The 21,039-nt window shown below is 34.7% G+C and overlaps 1 protein-coding gene across 1 annotated transcript; it reads left to right on the top strand.

Annotated features, from left to right (window-relative positions):
• The first annotated feature begins 3,546 nt into the window (after positions 1–3,546).
• On the top strand, positions 3,547–19,678 carry LOC138307756 (serine-rich adhesin for platelets-like). Its single transcript, XM_069248626.1, has 9 exons — positions 3,547–3,939; positions 4,692–5,066; positions 5,969–6,166; positions 9,523–9,547; positions 12,296–12,642; positions 13,427–13,786; positions 13,905–14,150; positions 16,732–16,838; positions 17,208–19,678. The coding sequence occupies exons 1-9, from the start codon at positions 3,570–3,572 to the stop codon at positions 17,889–17,891; spliced, it is 2,712 nt and encodes a 903-aa protein (XP_069104727.1). The 5' UTR covers positions 3,547–3,569; the 3' UTR covers positions 17,892–19,678.
• Positions 19,679–21,039: the final 1,361 nt, after the last annotated feature.

Raw genomic sequence — 21,039 nt, 5'->3', positions numbered from 1 at the left:
TCTGACATCAATGTTATTTTGTGATAGACATTTCTAATGTTCGTTATTAATATGTTGTTGTCTGACATCAATGTTATTGTGGGATAGACATTTCTAATGTTCGTTATTAATATGTTGTTGTCTGACATCAATGTTATTGTGGGATAGACATTTCTAATGTTCGTTATTAATGTGTTGTTGTCTGACATCAATGTTATTGTGGGATAGACATTTCTAATGTTCGTTATTAATATTGTTGTTGTCTGACATCAATGTTATTGTGGGATAGACATTTCTAATGTTCGTTATTAATGTGTTGTTGTCTGACATCAATGTTATTGTGGGATAGACATTTCTAATGTTCGTTATTAATATGTTGTTGTCTGACATCAATGTTATTGTGGGATAGACATTTCTAATGTTCGTTATTAATGTGTTGTTGTCTGACATCAATGTTATTGTGGGATAGACATTTCTAATGTTCGTTATTAATGTGTTGTTGTCTGACATCAATGTTATTGTGGGATAGACATTTCTAATGTTCGTTATTAATATGTTGTTGTCTGACATCAATGTTATTGTGGGATAGACATTTCTAATGTTCGTTATTAATATGTTGTTGTCTGACATCAATGTTATTGTGGGATAGACATTTCTAATGTTCGTTATTAATATGTTGTTGTCTGACATCAATGTTATTGTCTGATAGACATTTCTAATGTTCGTTATTTATGTGTTGTTGTCTGACATCAATGTTATTGTGGGATAGATAGACATTTCTAATGTTCGTTATTAATATGTTGTTGTCTGACATCAATGTTATTGTGGGATAGACATTTCTAATGTTCGTTATTAATATGTTGTTGTCTGACATCAATGTTATTGTGGGATAGACATTTCTAATGTTCGTTATTAATATGTTGTTGGACATCAATGTTATTGTGGGATAGACATTTCTAATGTTCGTTATTAATATGTTGTTGTCTGACATCAATGTTATTGTGGGATAGACATTTCTAATGTTCGTTATTAATATGTTGTTGTCTGACATCAATGTTATTGTGGGATAGACATTTCTAATGTTCGTTATTAATGTGTTGTTGTCTGACATCAATGTTATTGTGGGATAGACATTTCTAATGTTCGTTATTAATTTGTTGTTGACATATGTTATTGTCTGACATCAATGTTATTGTGTTGACTTGTTATAGACATTTCTAATGTTCGTTTTAATGTTATTAATATGTTGTTGTCTGACATCAATGTTATTGTGTGATAGACATTTCTAATGTTCGTTATTAATATGTTGTTGTCTGACATCAATGTTATTGTGGGATAGACATTTCTAATGTTCGTTATTAATTGTTGTTGTCTGACATCAATGTTATTGTGGGATAGACATTTCTAATGTTCGTTATTAATGTGTTGTTGTCTGACATCAATGTTATTGTGTGATAGACATTTCTAATGTTCGTTATTAATATGTTGTTGTCTGACATCAATGTTATTGTGGGATAGACATTTCTAATGTTCGTTATTAATATGTTGTTGTCTGACATCAATGTTATTGTGGGATAGACATTTCTAATGTTCGTTATTAATATGTTGTTGTCTGACATCAATGTTATTGTGTGATAGACATTTCTAATGTTCGTTATTAATGTGTTGTTGTCTGACATCAATGTTATTGTGGGATAGACATTTCTAATGTTCGTTATTAATATATTGTTGTCTGACATCAATGTTATTGTGGGATAGACATTTCTAATTTCGTTATTAATGTGTTGTTGTCTGACATCAATGTTATTGTGGGATAGACATTTCTAATGTTCGTTATTAATGTGTTGTTGTCTGACATCAATGTTATTGTGGGATAGACATTTCTAATGTTCGTTATTAATGTGTTGTTGTCTGACATCAATGTTATTGTGGGATAGACATTTCTAATGTTCGTTATTAATATGTTGTTGTCTGACATCAATGTTATTGTGGGATAGACATTTCTAATGTTCGTTATTAATATGTTGTTGTCTGACATCAATGTTATTGTGGGATAGACATTTCTAATGTTCGTTATTAATATGTTGTTGTCTGACATCAATGTTATTGTGGGATAGACATTTCTAATGTTCGTTATTAATATGTTGTTGTCTGACATCAATGTTATTGTGGGATAGACATTTCTAATGTTCGTTATTAATATGTTGTTGTCTGACATCAATGTTATTGTGGGATAGACATTTCTAATGTTCGTTATTAATATGTTGTTGTCTGACATCAATGTTATTGTGGGATAGACATTTCTAATGTTCGTTATTAATATGTTGTTGTCTGACATCAATGTTATTGTGGATAGACATTTCTAATGTTCGTTATTAATATGTTGTTGTCTGACATCAATGTTATTGTGGGATAGACATTTCTAATGTTCGTTATTAATATGTTGTTGTCTGACATCAATGTTATTGTGGATAGACATTTCTAATGTTCGTTATTAATATGTTGTTGTCTGACATCAATGTTATTGTGGGATAGACATTTCTAATGTTCGTTATTTGTGTGCTGTATTGTGGATAGACATTTCTAATGTTCGTTATTAATGTTGTTGTCTGACATCAATGTTATTGTGGGATAGACATTTCTAATGTTCGTTATTAATATGTTGTTGTCTGACATCAATGTTATTGTGTGATAGACATTTCTAATGTTCGTTATTAATGTGTTGTTGTCTGACATCAATGTTATTGTGGGATAGACATTTCTAATGTTCGTTATTAATATGTTGTTGTCTGACATCAATGTTATTGTGGGATAGACATTTCTAATGTTCGTTATTAATATGTTGTTGTCTGACATCAATGTTATTGTGGGATAGACATTTCTAATGTTCGTTATTAATATGTTGTTTTCTGACATCAATGTTATTGTGGGATAGACATTTCTAATGTTCGTTATTAATATGTTGTTGTCTGACATCAATGTTATTGTGGGATAGACATTTCTAATGTTCGTTATTAATATGTTGTTGTCTGACATCAATGTTATTGTGTGATAGACATTTCTAATGTTCGTTATTAATATGTTGTTGTCTGACATCAATGTTATTGTGATATAGACATTGTCTGACATCAATGTTATTGTGGGATAGACATTTCTAATGTTCGTTATTAATGTGTTATTGTCTGACATCAATGTTATTGTCCGATAGACATTTTTAATGTTCGTTATTTATGTACTCTGAAATCCCAATGTCCTTCTGTCGAACTACACGTTATTAAAGGAAAATCACAAATTAAGTGATATAAGAAGATTCTTTTGTGATCGTTCATTTGTACGATGTTCATTGTTATTATGTTGGAGAGATAGACTTTCAGATATAAAATACTAATTACTGTTACTTGCGATGCTCTGAAGCCATTCTTGCTCTGTTATCTTCTGAAGATCAAATTCGGTAATTAGGTTAGTGGTTCTGTAAATATTAGTTGTGTTTTAAAGTCATTAATATTCTGTTGTTTTATGTTCAAATTATTGAATAAAATCATTTGTAAAGAAAATGGTATACTATACCTTTTACTTTCTCCACAGGTGCGATGGGCCTGTATCGTCACACCTATTCCGCCTGTTATGGGATCACCACCGATAATTTTATTAAGGCGTCATGCCCCGGCGATGATGAGAGAATTGTGATGGATTCGGTTTATGCTTATGCAAAGCCTCTGTCCTTAGGTTGTCCCGAGACGATGACGAATCCAGCCGCTACTCCGACAGAGTGTTGTCAGTACGACCCTGGTGATTGTGGAAGTGAGTACGATGGATTCAACAAGAACACTTACTATGAAAATTGTCATGGCCTGACTACTTGCTACTGGACACCTGTCGCTTGGACGAACGCTCCGTGTAATTCCTCCGTGTTCCCACTTAGGACCAATTATATGATGGTTTCCTTCTACTGTGTATCAGGTTAGTGACCAACTCTATTATACAGTTAAAGTATGAGGTTGAGGGATATAGCAAGTTTCTGGCTTCCCGAGACTTGTCTATTTCCCGAGGCGGAGCCGAGGGAAATAGGCAAGTTCGAGGGAAACCAGTAACTTGATATATCACTCAACCCCATACTAAAATAGGCAAGTTCGAGGGAAACCAGTAACTTGATATATCACTCAACCCCATACTTAAATATAGGCAAGTTCGAGGGAAACCGGAAACTTGATATATCCCTCAACCCCATACTTTAACTGTTTTGATATACCGATACATACAAAAGCTATGATTAGACTAATGTATTTCAGACTTCCTGTAGAAAAAATCAATTCGTCTGCTCATATATTTGATGGAGAGAAAATACCATTCGTTGGTGGAAAAGCATATTTAATAAATGTAAACCTGGCAACAGACGGCGTGATCGGAAACAAATCCCACCAACCTCGAATCTGATTGGTTAAACGGAAATAGCCGAGTCCGGCTATGTGCTAGCTTCCAGTGGTGTGTTAGTTCGAAAGACTAACATGGTTTATTATGTATATTAAATATTGGTAATAGCTAACATATTTCTTCATTTGGGTATCTATCTTCAAAATTTGTATGTGAATTACATCCTTCATTCCGATTTGTAATAAAGTTTGTTGCAGTTTCATCAATTTCTTTAATTATGGAATGGCATTCAATTAAGTATATGTGAACAGTTCGTTATTACACGTGTGCATGTGTTACAGAGAATGGCGTGAAGGACATCAGTGAGGACGGAAGTGTTAATACTACCGCCGCCATACTGTTGAATCCTGGGTATGTGTCAGGAAACAACACCGGAGCATTGCCTGCCAACTCTTCCTACACATGTTCGGTATCAGCCTCGTGTGCCACGACTCTCAAAATACGGACACTGACATTAAATTTCACAAAAGAAGGAGGACTGTGTGGCCAATCACTATCCATAACAGACGGGAGCAATACCCATGTCTTATCATGTGATTCCAACACCAACTTCCTTCCCTCAGACCTTAATATATCCAACGACACCTATTATCTCCAAATACAGGTTAACAACACTTTGAGCACAGATGCTGGCTATTTTCTATTACAGATTGGCGGTAAGTGTTCCTTTTGTTTTCTTATGTCAGTAACTGGCAAGACAATAGGAATTGTACTGTAACCCTATTAAACTGCGATTAGTTGTCATGTAGTTCATGAATCGCGAAAATCATTGAAATCAGGAACATCAATAATAATTAATTTGATAGGAAAACACAGTAAAATGTGACAGAGATCTCCAGCCCATTATACTCGGTGCATAATTCAATTAAACTCACTCTGTTAGATACAAAAATATTAAATGTCGAATATTGAGTAACAAACAACATTAGTCCTGTAGATCTATTATTCATTGTGACAACCAAGGTAAGAAAACAAATAAATAACATTATAAATTATAAACAATGCAGCATGCGGGTGAGTAAAGCAAGCAAGTGTAAGAAGACAATGTTTGAAGACAAAATACTTGTACTAAAATGAAGTAGCACATACATATGTAGTATGAGTATCACAAAAAAGTAAATACATGTAGGTTAAATGTTAGATTAATAATTAATACTATTATATCACACATGTATTGCTAAACAAAAGATTTATAACACTTATCGAGTGCATTGTACATATATGCTAATACAGCAATGTTTAAAATTTGCCAGCATATACTTCTAATACAGTGTGAATTAAAAGGGTAGACTATGCAGTCAGTTTTAAGGAAATATTGAAGTTAGGAAGGGTTAGATAAAGTATGCTGCATAATATTTAGAGCGGATATATTCAAACATACACAAAACACAAGATTGATAAACTAAAAGATTACAAACTCATAAAGGGTGAAGCACATAACACAATAGCAAAAATAAGAAATGAATATGAATACCTTTCTGAAAGAATATCTAAAACCACGTTTCTGGCTATGTTTTAGTCTTATACTTAGTAAATCACGTATTTTTAAATACAACAGACGCCAATGATGACGATCACGTGACTTTAGCCTGTGGGACATCAGTTGGAGAGGGTAGAGTTTCTCCCGAAGACCTTCCCGAATGTTCTAATGACACATTTGATAGTACCACTAGTGCTGGGACCACAACATCAGTCACTGATGCTACCACCAGTACCTCAACAACTGGGTCTGGACAGCCGAACGTCAATGCTACAGGTGTCACAGACACAGGGAGTTCACAACAATCTCACGACAAAGCGTCTCAGGACGAGTCTAACTGTAAGTATCCACATTGACCACTTAAAATTATACATACCATATACTCTACATTTGTTTCTGTGCAATTAAAAGATCAGGTTCCAGTTGTTCAAAAGGTGATTAAGCTAATTACAATTTACCGACAATTTTCAAATCAAGATTATATATTTCTGGTGACACAAATTTTACAAAATATTAAAAGATCCATAGAAACTTTTGCAGGAAATGAGAAATTTCCTCTAATCATGTGGTTAAGCTAATCATCCTTTGAACAGCCCGACACAGTTTTCTTTTTCTGATAAATATAGCTTGGTGTTAGATCACAATTTGATGTCTACAATTTGTACTTCGGTAACATTCCTGTGTTATATGTCTGCTGTAAAGTACAGTCAAATTCTATAATGTGTTAATACTCAAAGTGTAACCTTCGTCCAAATAGTCGTAACAAAAAAGCAAAGGTAATGTTGTAGTGTTTACAGGTTATATAGCAAGGAATGCTGCTGCTTCTGTAATCTGCCATTCGTTTGATATATTTATAAAGATAAAGGAGCATTATATGTACTGTTGATATTAAATGGTGTTGCCATGGATATCAGTTTTAGGGATTATAATAGGTGCCATTTGTGGGGTCCTAGTGCTGACCATTGTAGGTGTGATGGTCATCTTCAGGGATCGCATTAAGGATCTGTATATTACAAAATGTAAGGTAAGTGGTCATTATCCATTTTGTAAATAAGAATTAGAATTAGAAATTAGAGTTTCAACTGGAATCCGTGTAATTTAACTCGCTCATATCTTCTTCGAAACGAAAATCACAACAAAGTATTTGAATGATTTTCCATAATTATTATCCCTACTATTCTGTATATTTTTTTTGAATATCAATGTTTTTATAGGACAGTATGAGGAGATTGGAAGAGGGAACACAATGAATAATTAGTGTGTGCTCTATATTTTCTTTCAGAATGGTGTGCATCCGGAAACAGAAAACAAAGAAAAAGAAATAAATGAGATTTCAGATGAGAATTTCCTGTTTGGCCCTCCAGTGGGAAATATGATCCCCCAGGTGGCCCCTATGTCGGTACTGATGCACACTGCCCCATCACCAATGTATGAAAAACATAAACAACTCCCTCCTATAAACAAAACGTCTGTCGTTAAAGAGAAAGGGTTGGAAACGCATAAAGAAAAGAAAACTGAAAAAGAAAAACGTAAGAAAAAGAAGCACAAAAAGAACAAACTGAGGAAAAGTGATGACACGACGACTGTGAATCTAAGGGCATCCATAAAGTCCGATACGGTAACAGTAGACGTAGCATCACTCTGACGTCACATCAGTCTGACGTCACATTAGTCTGACGTCACAACAATTATTATAACATAAGCTGTATTGGTTTTAGTACGGGTTTTGGCGTACATGATAAACCGTTAAATAGCGAGACGCCGACCAGGAAGTTTTGCTTATGATTGATAGGGATAGTTTAGTTTGGTTTATTTATTTTTACGTCCTATTAACAGCCAGGGTCATGTAAGGACGTGCCAGGTTTGTTGGTGGAGGAAAGCCGGAGTACCCGGAGAAAAACCACCGACCAGCGGTCAGTACCTGGCAACTGCCCCACACGGGATTCGAACCCGCATCCCAGAGGTGGAGGGCTTGTGGTAATATGTCGGGACATCTTAACCACTCGGCCACCGCGACCCCGTAAATAGGGATAGACTTGGTATTTTAACATTGTAGTTATGATCAGTAATAATTGTCAGTGATTGAAGGGGTTAACAAATTAACCTTTGTTGTAGATGAATTTATAGGGATAGACTTAGTATTTTAACATCGCAGTTATGAACAATTCAGTGATCATGATAGTCGTCAGTTCAAGAGGTTTATCAAATTAACCTATGATGTAGATGAATTGACCAAAATACCACAGGGTTTGGTGACACCTTTGCTTGTCAATTACTGTCATTTATGAACAACAGTGAGGCGGGATTCCAATCGAGCCTGAACACAACCATAGAGTAGTTAGACTTCAGACTAATGTTAGTATAGGGTAACGTAATAAAATCGATGTTTCAATAAGTTTCTACACCCTTTCAGAAATAAACAGACACAATAGGTTGATAGTTTACTGTGCTTAAATAAATTCTATCAATTCTTGAAAACATGATTTGTAAAGATAAAATAACAATATATCTCATGTTGTTAATTAATGTTGTTTAACAGTTGTTGAATAAAATGTTGTTCACGTTATAAATAATCGTGTTTGTCAATATCTTGTGATCATTATTGCCCAGTAATTTAGAATATATAGCGTATCTTGTTTGACCTGTATACAGTACATTGCTTACGTGTGTTTGGCACTGTAATTTGACTTCCTGGTCCGTGTAACTCATTGATTAGTCAATATGTTTTGTGACGAGGTGTGGTATTTCTCACATTGATCGAGTTTCCATTGAGAAGGGAGATTATATGCAATGCCATGTGTATCTTGTCAATGACCGCTAAATTGTTGATTACCTGTCTTTGTATATCGTTTTAACAAAAGAAATGCATTAGAATACTCCAGTCTTTTAACCTCGATACTTCGGTGTAAAGATTGTATCCTTAAATATGGGCTCTCGGAGTAGATGCCCTCAATTGTTCTTTTCGGAAAAGATATACATATCTTCTATTTCTTCAATGCATCGATTTTGTGTGAATGAAAAAATTAACAAACAAAAAGATATCCCACTGAAATTGGAGGTGCAACTGTAATTCTGTGGCCTGAAGATCAAAGTAATAATTTATGTCATTATTTTTTGTTTCATTCTATGAACGTTTTGCTGTCATTTTTATCACGTACAAATGCATGGACACTCGTGACGATGTATTATCATCATGATGGTAAATCATAGATAGAAATAGTACATCACTCTCACATTTTCATATAAAAAGAAAATATATTCCTCATGTAATATCAACGAAACCATAATCTTTTCTCAGCGAAATTTGTTCTCTTGTTGACAATCCTAAAGTAAAAATTAAATATCAATAGTCAAATGCTTCCTTTTAATGATATAAACCTGCCAACCTGTGGAACCTAAAAAAATTGCAAACAATTGATTTCATATCATTTTTACACAGGTTTTCGGAGTCATACAAATGAAGTATTCATATTTATAATGTCTCTACCCTCTGTGTGTCAAATGACCCCTTCTTTCATGACCAAATTGCTATTAATGTGGTAAGCAGGCAGCGTACCACCACTTTGATCAGATGACAGTCTATATAATGCGTCGCTGCACTCCCAGATTAATGACATGGGTTTACATACGAGATATCGTTTATCAGGAACATCATAGGTTAACATAATGGTAGTGTTACGTTTAAACATAAAGGTATTTCCACGTGCAAGCGACTATGGATTTTATACCGAAATTTGACAGTACGACACAACAGCCGGCTGATCGGACCGACAATTATTACCTGTTTTGTGTGGACCTTGTTTCCAAATATCTAATAAACAGTAAACCTATTAGTACGACACAACAGCCGGCTGATCGGACCGACAATTATTACCTGTTTTGTGTGGACCTTGTTTCTAATAAACAGTGAACCTATTATGTGTCTTTCATATATTTAAATCCACAGAGCAACACTGGAGTGTTTGTGGAGAGGAGTGATCTGTAACTTGAGTAACTTTTTAATCCTTGTTTATTGTACATCAAAGTTTGTCTTAATACATTGTTTTCCAAAGAAGTACATCAGCAGCGGTCATCAAGTGGCGGATTCGTTGAACTGTGCCATGGAAAGCTACGGTGCCAATTCGTCCATACCTTACGAGTGATATCAGAAATTAGCTTATTACCATTATCGGTTATGTTGTGGTAGACCTATTTTACATCATGTTTACCGATGGTGGACTCCTGCCTGATGGAATGATCATCACCGCTATTCTACTGCTAGTGAGTAAGTATTGATGAAAAACTAAACAGTGATTGTTTTCATTTTCAGCGAATTGACATAACAATAATATGTCAACAACTTCTGTCGCTTGTGCTTTTTACACGAATTTTAGAAAATGACTGCCATTTTGAAAATATGTACTTATTACACTTTGCAGAAAGTAGAAATCTCACATTTTTACTTCAACACTTTCACTTAATCAAATATAAAACAATTAAACATGTTTAATCATCACTTAGTGGCATTGTTACATTTTAATGTATAAGTTTAACAATATGTCATGCTGAAAAGCAAATATTGCAGTTGGATAAGAAATCAAGCACCCTGACCCTCAATTCTTATATCAGCTTTAGAAAGAAATCAAGCACCCTGACCCTCAATTCTTATATCAGCTTTAGAAAGACCATCGGTTTTTTTAATTTAAGAAAACGTTAGTCATCAGAACTGTTTGTATGGAGAATTTAATCTGCCAAAAATAGTGAAATGTGGTATTTTGACATTCGAAATCTAGAGGGTAGCAGTAATATACAACATGTATGCTGCTATTCTGAGCCTATAGAATGGTTAACTGTGTGTACCTATTTCTTTTAAGACAACATTCATACTGATCACACAAATAAATTGGAAGATTTGGCTTCAACGTTTCCACTATATGGTCAAAACAGGGAAAATCCGATAAAACCACGCAGTGTGCCAAACAACTAATAATGATCCACAAAAAAATTAGACTATCATCAAATGATTTATTCCATTTTATATCATAGTATAAAATGCCCTCTCCAAAAACTCTCTACAACTGAAAAAGACTTCTCGGAGAAAGGATCCTTGAATGGAACTCTGACACAAATAGTAAAATTGACTTCAATGTCAAAATGAAAGATTATAAATAGAATTCAGTATGCATGTATATATGCATTATACATACACAGTGAAATTACACACACAAAGCCTTGAGGGGTAATTGTACAGTGGTTCCTTGGATACAAGTATTTTACTTCCTGGTCAACATTGTATTGTCGCCTATTGAGTTCCATTATAAAGCAATTCAAATAGCGAACACAAAAGAACCAGAGTTTACGAGATTACACTAATCGATAGATAGTTAACAGTAAGTAGATAGCTTTATACTAATCAGTGCAGTGAGTGACACGCTTAAGATTTATATTGCGCAAGAATTAACAATATATATATATATATATATTTTATTTTTTTACTTTTTTTTTCTATTAGTTCTGATAGATTGAAGTCTAATGAAAATATATTATTATGATATTCAAATGAAGCCACAGTCTATGTGTACTTTCATTACTTAGGTAACCAGATATTTATTATGATATTCAAATGAAGCCACAGTCTATGTGTGCTTTCATTACTTAGATAACCAGATATTTATTATGATATTCAAATGAAGCCACAGTCTATGTGTGCTTTCATTACTTAGATAACCAGATATTTATTATGATATTCAAATGAAGCCAGAGTCTATGTATGTTTTCATTACTTAGATAACCATATATCTTTTATGATATTCAAATGAAGCCAGAGTCTATGTATGCTTTTATTACTTATATAACCATATATCTGTTATGATATTCAAATGAAGCCAGAGTCTATGTATGTTTTCATTACTTAGATAACCAGATATCTAATATGATATTCAAATGAAGCCACAGTCTATGTGTACTTTCATTACTTAGATAACCAGATATCTAATATGATATTCAAATGAAGCCACAGTCTATGTGTACTTTCATTACTTAGATAACCAGATATCTATTATGATATTCAAATGAAGCCACAGTCTATGTGTGCTTTCATTACTTAGATAACCAGATATTTATTATGATATTCAAATGAAGCCAGAGTCTATGTATGTTTTCATTACTTATATGACCAGATATCTATTATGATATTCAAATGAAGCCACAGTCTATGTGTGCTTTCATTACTTAGATAACCAGATAAAAACGATGGCATTTCCATTGATCTAAAGCTGATTTTCCACATGAATTAAAGTACTTAATTTGGTATCGATATCTTGTGTGATTCACAAAATATACGTGGTAAATAATTATTGTTTCAGCTGGGTTCATAACGTTTGATGTTTATTTTGAAGGAAATTGTGATGGAGCTCAGCTCAACAGTTACTCGGCCTGCTATGGGACTACAAACCAAAACTTCATCTTCGCCTCCTGTAATGCCGGGGAGAAAATCGTTATGGAGTCGGTGTTTGTGTACGCCAAACCTGTCGCCTCTGGATGCCCGAATATCATGACCAGACTGAATGTAACTTACTCCTGCTGCCAGTACGAGGAAGGAGACTGCGGGAAGAAGTACGAGGGAGAAAAGCATCGGGAATATTATCAGAACTGTGACGGGAAAACAACCTGTATCAAAACACCGGTGTCCTGGGAGGGGACGCCAACATGTGGTAGCATGTCCTTTCTGGACAAGACAAACTACATGGTGGCGAATTTTTATTGTGTCCCTGGTCAGTATAAACAATATAATAAATAAATAAATATATATGTAAATAATTTTTAATCGTTTACCATTAACACACAAAATGAAAAGAAGTCTCAAAAATAAAGTATACATTTAATGGGAAATTGAAAACAAATACTTCAAAGTATACTATCAGACACACATACATATAGTGATTGATACAAGATACAAGAAGCTTTATTTAACGTAGCGTATTACAAACATGACATTAGCACAGTAGCGCAATTTCTGCAAAGCTACTTCTTTGTATTTGTTGACAGGAAGACGGACCTCCGGTTTATAGACATTTTGTCCTGGTTAATTAATTTTTAGTGTATCTTTAAACACATTTCTTTATCAATACAAATTTTTAATATTATATCATGGTTTGATATGACCAGTTTTCCCGATTAATATGATTTGATATGAGATGCTTTTTTTCAGCTGATTTTTTTTAACTCATACTCAAATCATCTGAAAATTAAATTACTGAACTTTTGTAACATATCAAAGTGATTCTCCTGCATTTAACTATTTAAGAGTATCTAAAAAACCTTAAGCAAATAGAGAGGTACATCTGCCGATCGTAAAGATGGCGGAGTTGCCAATCTCTCTAATATATGTTTCCGATATTATACACTTAAAAAGATTTCAGGCCTAGAAAATTTGTTATTTTCAGGTAGATTTACTCGCAGGAATTATTCTATGTGTTTCTTTGTTGTTGATTAAACTCTACGATTAGATATTCTTTATACGAAAGTAAACTAACTGAACTTTCTTTATCTTTTCAGAAAATGACATACAAACAGTCAGTGGGAACTCTAGTACTACTGATGCCGAAGTCTTTCTTTGGAACACTGGGTACCCGTCTGGTAGTATGACGAAATCGTCTTCTTACACTTGCTCAGTGGCTGCTTCCTGCGCTACACAACTGCGAGTCCGGGCTCTTAACCTTATGTTGACCTCTAACGCTGGGTCCTGTAGCCAATCACTGACGATAAAAGATGGCGGGAATACTACTGTGGTGGATTGTAACTCTAACACGGATCTCATACCTGTTTACATTTACGATAGTGGTTCTTATTATCTTGAGACTCAGGCGAACAACTCTCTCCCAAACGACGCGGGCAAATTTTTCCTATTGGTAACAGGTACAGTTGGTTTTATATTGATACCATTACTGATGAAATGAAAAACTTGCCTACTTTTCGTTAGAAGATTTCAGTCTCATCTTCAACTCTTTAATTCCCATCTGCCTCTATATTTCAGCTATGAATTCGTTTGCGAACCTGACCTTGGCTTGTGGGTCCTCTAAAGGAAGGGGGTTTATAAAACAAAGCGACATTCCACCATGTCCATCACCAGCAACAACAACAACAGTGCAAACAACACCACCAGCACCAACTCCTTCGTCAACAAACCAACCAACAACATATGGTGCTAACACCGGAACTGGTACCGGAAGTGATGCGAACGCGGGAAAAAATTCGGGAGAGGAAGATCAAAGTTCTTCATGTAAGTTTTTTAGACACACGTAGTTATCAAATAATCTGCATGTAATCCAGTTATACGTAGTGGTGTACTGAAGGTCTGTATTTATCGCCTGTAAGGTTCATCCATTAAGCCACTTCATTTTTTCAATCTAACCAAGTCATACGCCCAAACTTAAAGCAATGATGACGGCTATTATCGAACAGGTCAGACTGACTTTAATCACACTTCTGAATTCACATCATGTCCTTATTTGCCAATTTCTTCAGTCATTATCAACACTGAATATCTCAATGCAGAATAGAATATAGCTAATATTCCTTTTTGTTATTGTGAAAAATATATTAGAAATTGTTATGTTTTTTAATGTTTCCTAGCTGAACAACTTTGTATCCTAGAGGTAAATAAGTTAGACCTTCCATGTGTTTTGTTTCTAAGACGTAAATGAGTGATACATATTATATTGTTTCGTTTCCGTATGGTACACATAAGTTTGATACCTTTCGTGTTGTGTAGTCACCTGTCAATGACTGGAGGGTACTACAGTGTTTGTCTGATGTCTGTCTATCTGTCTGTCTGTCTGTCGATGACCAGAGGGTACTACAGTGTTTGTCTGATGTCTGTCTATCTGTCTGCGGATGTCGGTTTCCAGGGAACAGTTAAAGGGATTTATTTCAACTTCATCCAATGGTACTTTATGACGTAACACAACTTGTAATTGCTTTTGGGTCATAGGGCAACTACAAAGGTCATTGTTACTGAAAATAGATTGTTGTTTGGTTTCTATATAATAACTTGAAACAACGTTGATAGATTTTGCTCAGTATATGTTTTTTGTTTTGCCGAATTCTGACCTGATGACAACTCGTGAATTTTGTTGAAATTGCTGAGGGTAGGGTGTAAGAATTGTACCTGCTGTCCCTATTGCATGATCGTTAAAGGCGACTAAATTCTGTAGCTTATCTAATCTTTTCTTCCTAACCGACTTTATTTTCCTAGTGTCTCTGAATTCACATCATGTCCTTAGTTGCCATTTTTCTTCAGTCATTATCAACACTGGATTTCTCGATGTAGAATAGAATATAGCTAATATTCCTTTTTTTATTATTGTGAAAAGGGTATTGGGAATTGTTATGTTTTTTATGTTTCCTAGCTAACCAACTTCGCATCCTAGAGGTAAATATAAAAAGTCTATAAAAGTGGTAGTTTCTGCTCATTCTTGGTGCTCAGCATACAGAGAGTAGGACGACTGATTTGCCCGTTGCCAGTATAATGTGACCGGGCAAGGTGTGTTGCTTGGTGTCTTCGGCAGCATGCTTCAGCGATACAGCACCATAAAAGGGCAAGCGTTCTACTATACAAGTAAATGAGTAATGCATTTTCTTAGAGGTAAATGAGTAATGCCTTTCCTTAGAGATAAATGAGTAATGCCTTTTCTTAGAGGTAAATGAGTCGTGCCTTTTTTTAGTGGTAAATAAGTAATGCCTTTTCTTAGAGGTCAATGAGTAATATTTTTTTAGTTTTTAGAGATTAATGAGTTATGCCTTTCTTTAGAGGTAAATGAGTAATGCCTTTTCTTAGAGGTAAATGAGTAATGCCTTTTCTTAGAGGTAAATAGGTTATTTCTCTCCTTAGAGGTAAATGAGTCATGTCTTTTCTTAGAGGTAAATGAGTTATGCCTTTCTTTAAAAGTAAATAAGTCATGTCTTTTCTTAGAGGTAAATGAGTAATGCCTTTTATCAGTGGTAGATAAGTAATGCCTTTTCTTAGAGGTGAATGAGTAATGCCTTTTCTTAGAGGTAAATGAGTAATGCCTTTTCTTAGAGGTAAATGAGTAATGCCTTTTCTTAGAGATAAATGAGTAATGCCGTTTCTTAAAGGTAAATGAGTAATGTCTTTTCTTAGAGGTAAATGAGTAATGCCTTTTCTTAGAAGTAAATGAGTAATGCCTTTTCTTAGAGGTAAATAAGTAATGTCTCTCCTTAGAGGTAAATGAGTCATGTCTTTTCTTAGAGGTAAATGAGTAATGCCTTTTCTTAGAAGTAAATGAGTAATGCCTTTTCTTAGAGGTAAATAAGTAATGTCTCTCCTTAGAGGTAAATGAGTCATGTCTTTTCTTAGAGGTAAATGAGTAATGCTTTTTCTCAGTGGTAGATAAGTAATGCCTTTTCTTAGAGGTAAATGAGTAATGTCTTTTCTTAGAAGTAAATGAGTAATGCCTTTTCTTATAGGTAAATAAGTAATGTCTCTCCTTAGAGGTAAATGAGTCATGTCTTTTCTTAGAGGTAAATGAGTAATGCCTTTTCTCAGTGGTATATAAGAAATGCCTTTTCTTAGAGGTAAATGAGTAATGCCTTTTCTCAGTGGTAGATAAGTAATGCCTTTTCTTAGAGGTAAATGAGTAATGCCTTTTCTTAGAGGTAAATGAGTAATGCCTTTTCTTAGAGGTAAATGAGTAATCTCTTTTCTTAGAGGTAAATGAGTAATGCCTTTTCTCAGTGGTAGATAAGTAATGCCTTTTCTCAGTGATATATAAGTAATGCCTTTTCTTAGAGGTAAATGAGTAATGCCTTTTATGTTACCTGGACCGATTTGTCTCCTACAGATACAGTGATCGTCATCGTCGTAGTCATCGTACTCATACTACTCATCCTCCTCTTCATCCTGCTGTTCCACCGTGACAAGATCAAGGAGTGCTGCTGTAGGGATAAGGTCAGTACCAGGAACCATCTACCCAATAAGGATAGGTCTCCGTTATTATTTTTCTAATGGTGTTCTTAGAACGTTTGTGTTTCGATGTATGTCCTTTCTTTCTATACTGAGGTTTGAGGTAACTAAAAATAATTAATATTCCATCCCTTTATGACTTACCACTCCAATTGCTACGATATAGAATATTTATATAATGGTGAAATATTAGAAATGGTTTTCTACATTTCATTCCCGATTTTCTCGTTTGATCTTGTGGGATGACTTCTGCTTTTAAGGGCCCTTGAGAAAGAAAGGAATGTGCGTCAGACAAATCTAATTTTAACACACAGGTGTGTAAATGAAATAAATCAAATAACCTTATAATTTCAGAACCAAGAACCAGACGAAAAGTCTTTAAGTTCGCAGTTTGAAAATCCTCTGTTGGTTGGGTTCATGCCGACGGGGAAACAGATAGCTCCACGGTCCACATTTAAAACCAACAACGTGGCACCAGAGCCGCTAACTCCAGAAAACAAACTGCCGCCTATCGTGGCAGTGAGCGACGGAAATGTCTACAATGACACGGAAAGCAATGGCGAAGATCAGGAGGATAGTAACGGTCTCCCTGTTAAACCAAGACGGCTTCCTCCCCTTGCAGTGTTTCAAGCACAACAAGCTTTCCAGGACAACTTAAGGGAGGTGAAGAGACGGGAAAAACGTGTAAAGAAAATGGAAAAGGCCCTAAAGAGGAGAGAATCGGAATTACAAGAGAAGGCAGCTGTAGTGAACGCCAGAGAAAGGATATTAGAGAAAAGACTGAGTAGTTTAGGACAAGGCTCGAACCTAGGTCCTAATGTACCACAACAGGACGGGGTCCCGGCTCCACCTCGACCTGTACAGCGGTGGTCATCAATCCTTCCTTCATCTTCTGACAACAAACTGACATCGTTCGGCGCAGTGGCTAGTGTCGTGACCGCTTTCCGGCCAAAGCCATCTGATTCCGTGTGTATTGATGTGACCAATGCGGACGATGGTCAGTTGGTAAGCACACACATGAAGGAGGAAAAGTGTTGAACGTTACCTGCTGCTGGTCGAGTTATCAAAGTGTAGGTGGATTTATGACCGATATATAGTGGGTCGTGTTTGTGCCGACTGGAAAGAGCATAAGCCTATATGTCTATTGTTTTTGCATGTCTAAAGCATAAGCCTATATGTCTATTAATTTGTTTATATCAAATATAGCAAGGAAATTGTACAATCGAGTTTTATTTCCGTTTTGTTTCCGGAATTTACATTGCTATGATTTGTTTGTTTATTGTACCCCAAACAAAACAAAATAATTAAAAAATCGTTAAAGGCTCACTACCTTTCCTGAGCAAAATTTAAGTTTCTTAAAAAAACCATCAATACATAGAAAATACATAGCTACAACCTCAAATATATGCAAGATTTCCTTGCGTAATATAGGATAACAGTGGAGATTAATTTCGCTGTTTTGCCGTCTGGCGCAGTGATAGTCAACTACCGCGCGGTATTAAGGACGACGGCGGGAAACATAAGACGACCCGCGTTGTGAAAATTAATGTTTTATTTATTTTCATCATTTTTTCAAAAGATGATGATGATGAGTTTTGTATTAACAGTAAGATAATAACTTTTGCGACTCTATAAAATTATCGATCTCGCTTTACTTTCCATTTTAAAATCAAAAGCCGTTTTGGAAAGGTAGTGGGCCTTTAAAGGAATGCTAATGGAAATAGATGAAATGTAGTATACTAATATTCAATTATCTTGCATATAATTTCTCAGTCTTCAAAGGTTGTGAACTGGGATGATCTGAAACTATTTAAATTATAAATATTGGATGAAGAATAGTACTTCAATATAGCATTTTTACTAAAACTGGTATTTAAGTAAGATATTACTCATGTTGACGATAATAACTTACATCATTTGATTTTCCTTTTGTTAAATGTAATTTTATAAGATTTACGTACTATGTAAATTTCGAAGAAGTTACAATCAAGCAATTAGATTTACTTCTTGTCCTACTTGAACGTCAAAAGCCCATCATCATGCAGTTTTTCATTTAGTTTAGCCATAATGAAAGGTCTGTATATTTTCAGTTTGTGGTCAATATTACACGATTGTTACCTTTTATGTACAGTTACCATTCATTATGATTATAAATACCTTGGTCTACGTGTTAATGCCGATATCATATCTAGGTAATCCTATTTTTATGACGTTATTATGCAGTGAAGTTGTGACAAAGTATTTTAGCAGCTGGATCTTCCTACTAATCTTACTTACTACCATTATGCTATAGTTTAATCGATTTAGAGTATTATGTTTTTGTTATGGTGTTTGTGTTCGATATTTATATCAGTGGATTGTTTTGTATTTTTATATCCGGTCGTTAGGACATACTTTTTATTTAGTAACTTCGTTTCGATTAATTAATTCTGATCTTGTTGTATTATGCTTGATATTCACTTGCTCATATGGAGCGGAAACGTCCCCATGTAATTTCAAAGCTGCCAAATGCACATTTATGTTTTTATACCCCTAATTTTATATCTTATGTTATATCATATATTTAGTATTGTAGTGAGACCACTATCTCTCTTCCTATTGAACTACGACGGTATTTGTATTTTTAATTTTACAGTTTTTGACAATTTATTAATTAATTTCCTAGTATATCCTTGCAGATTTTGTTTTTAATGGAACTTAGGTCGAGTTGTCTACCTCAACATTAGGTCAGTCGGACTCGCCATTAGATTGTTATACCAGACTTTGTTTACAGTAATATATCCTTGATGTGTCACGTGATTCTGAATAAAGATTTTACCGCCTCGCGAGTTTGTTGTATATTTTGTCTGTGTTTTTGCGTCATACGTTGACTTCTGTTTCACAACTTCTTATTTTGGGGTAATTTTTTTAACAATGTATATAGAATCAAACCTTGATGGAGTCGTCACTTTATATATATATATTACTCCATACAAACTCGGTTTACACTAAACGAGTAGCCGTTTCATCGGACATTTTATGAATCGAATTTCAGTTTTTTTTCCTGTTTTTCTCATTTTTTCTCTCTTTTTTTAGATCAAAATTTAAAACTTAGAGACGGGGTTATTTATGTTAAATACTTGTCCTTTTTGTTTTCAGACAGTTGTGCCCATAATTTGTTCATTAAAGAAATTTGTCAAATAATAAAGTTTTTAAACTATCATAGCGAGTCTATTATAAACACTGTATCATTTTGTCTGACACGGTTTTTAAGGATGATTTTCTCATCACGATATCGATTTTTCTTTCATACCTACATGTGTAATACTTGCTGGTCTAGGGCAATATACTCATATGTCCCCTGAGGCTGTATTGCATGGCTACCCATCATGCAATAAAGCCACGTGACGTCACGGCCTCAACAAAATCTCTATTTCTTCCACAAAATTGACTGGTTTTACTATAAAAGATGCAAGCAACAGAATTTGTGTTGAAAATATCACGTAATTTTTCATGTGTGGAAAATTGACTTTCAGTCGTGGATTTCGTCGAATTATTTCAAAATGGCGGGATATTGTAGTTGCAAAATTGCAATAAAACGTTGATGTATGAAAGAAAAATACTCTTTCATAAGTCGATATGAAGGATAGGGATATTCTACCCTCGGGATCACATAATGTTGCAAAACCCTCGGCAAGCCTCGGGTTTTACTATATTGTGTGACCCTCGGGTAGAATATCCCTATCCTTCATATCCATACATGTATGAAAGAGTCTTATATTCGTATTATACCAGGCGCGGATCCAAGGGGGGGCGGACCCGGCGTACGCCCCCCCTAAAATAGGAGAGAGAAAAAAAAGAAAAAGGAAAAAGAAGGGGAAAAGAAAGAGGGGAAGGAAGGAAAAGAAGGAAGAAAGAAAAAAAAAGAGGGAGAAAGGAAAAGGGAAAAAATAAGGAATTAGAAAAAGAGTGAGAATTAGACAGAAAGCTCCATTTCCTACCTTTACCGTTTGATGTTATCATTTTAAAATCTAAATGTATTCGACTTTGTGGTACATACATGCATGAACATACTTGTATCCAGGCGCAATGGAATGATTATATTTTTTTCGTGTAAGTTAAGGTTTTATCTCCGTCGCTTAAAAGTTACAATGTAAATCCCTTCAAGTATTTACTTTTTCCAAAACAAAACCGATAAAAATCCCAA

The sequence above is a fragment of the Argopecten irradians genome, chromosome 1 (assembly GCF_041381155.1).
Source record: "Argopecten irradians isolate NY chromosome 1, Ai_NY, whole genome shotgun sequence".
Taxonomy (NCBI): domain Eukaryota; kingdom Metazoa; phylum Mollusca; class Bivalvia; order Pectinida; family Pectinidae; genus Argopecten; species Argopecten irradians.
Note: the sequence above shows the minus strand (reverse complement) of the source record. Positions and strands in the feature narration are given on the sequence as shown.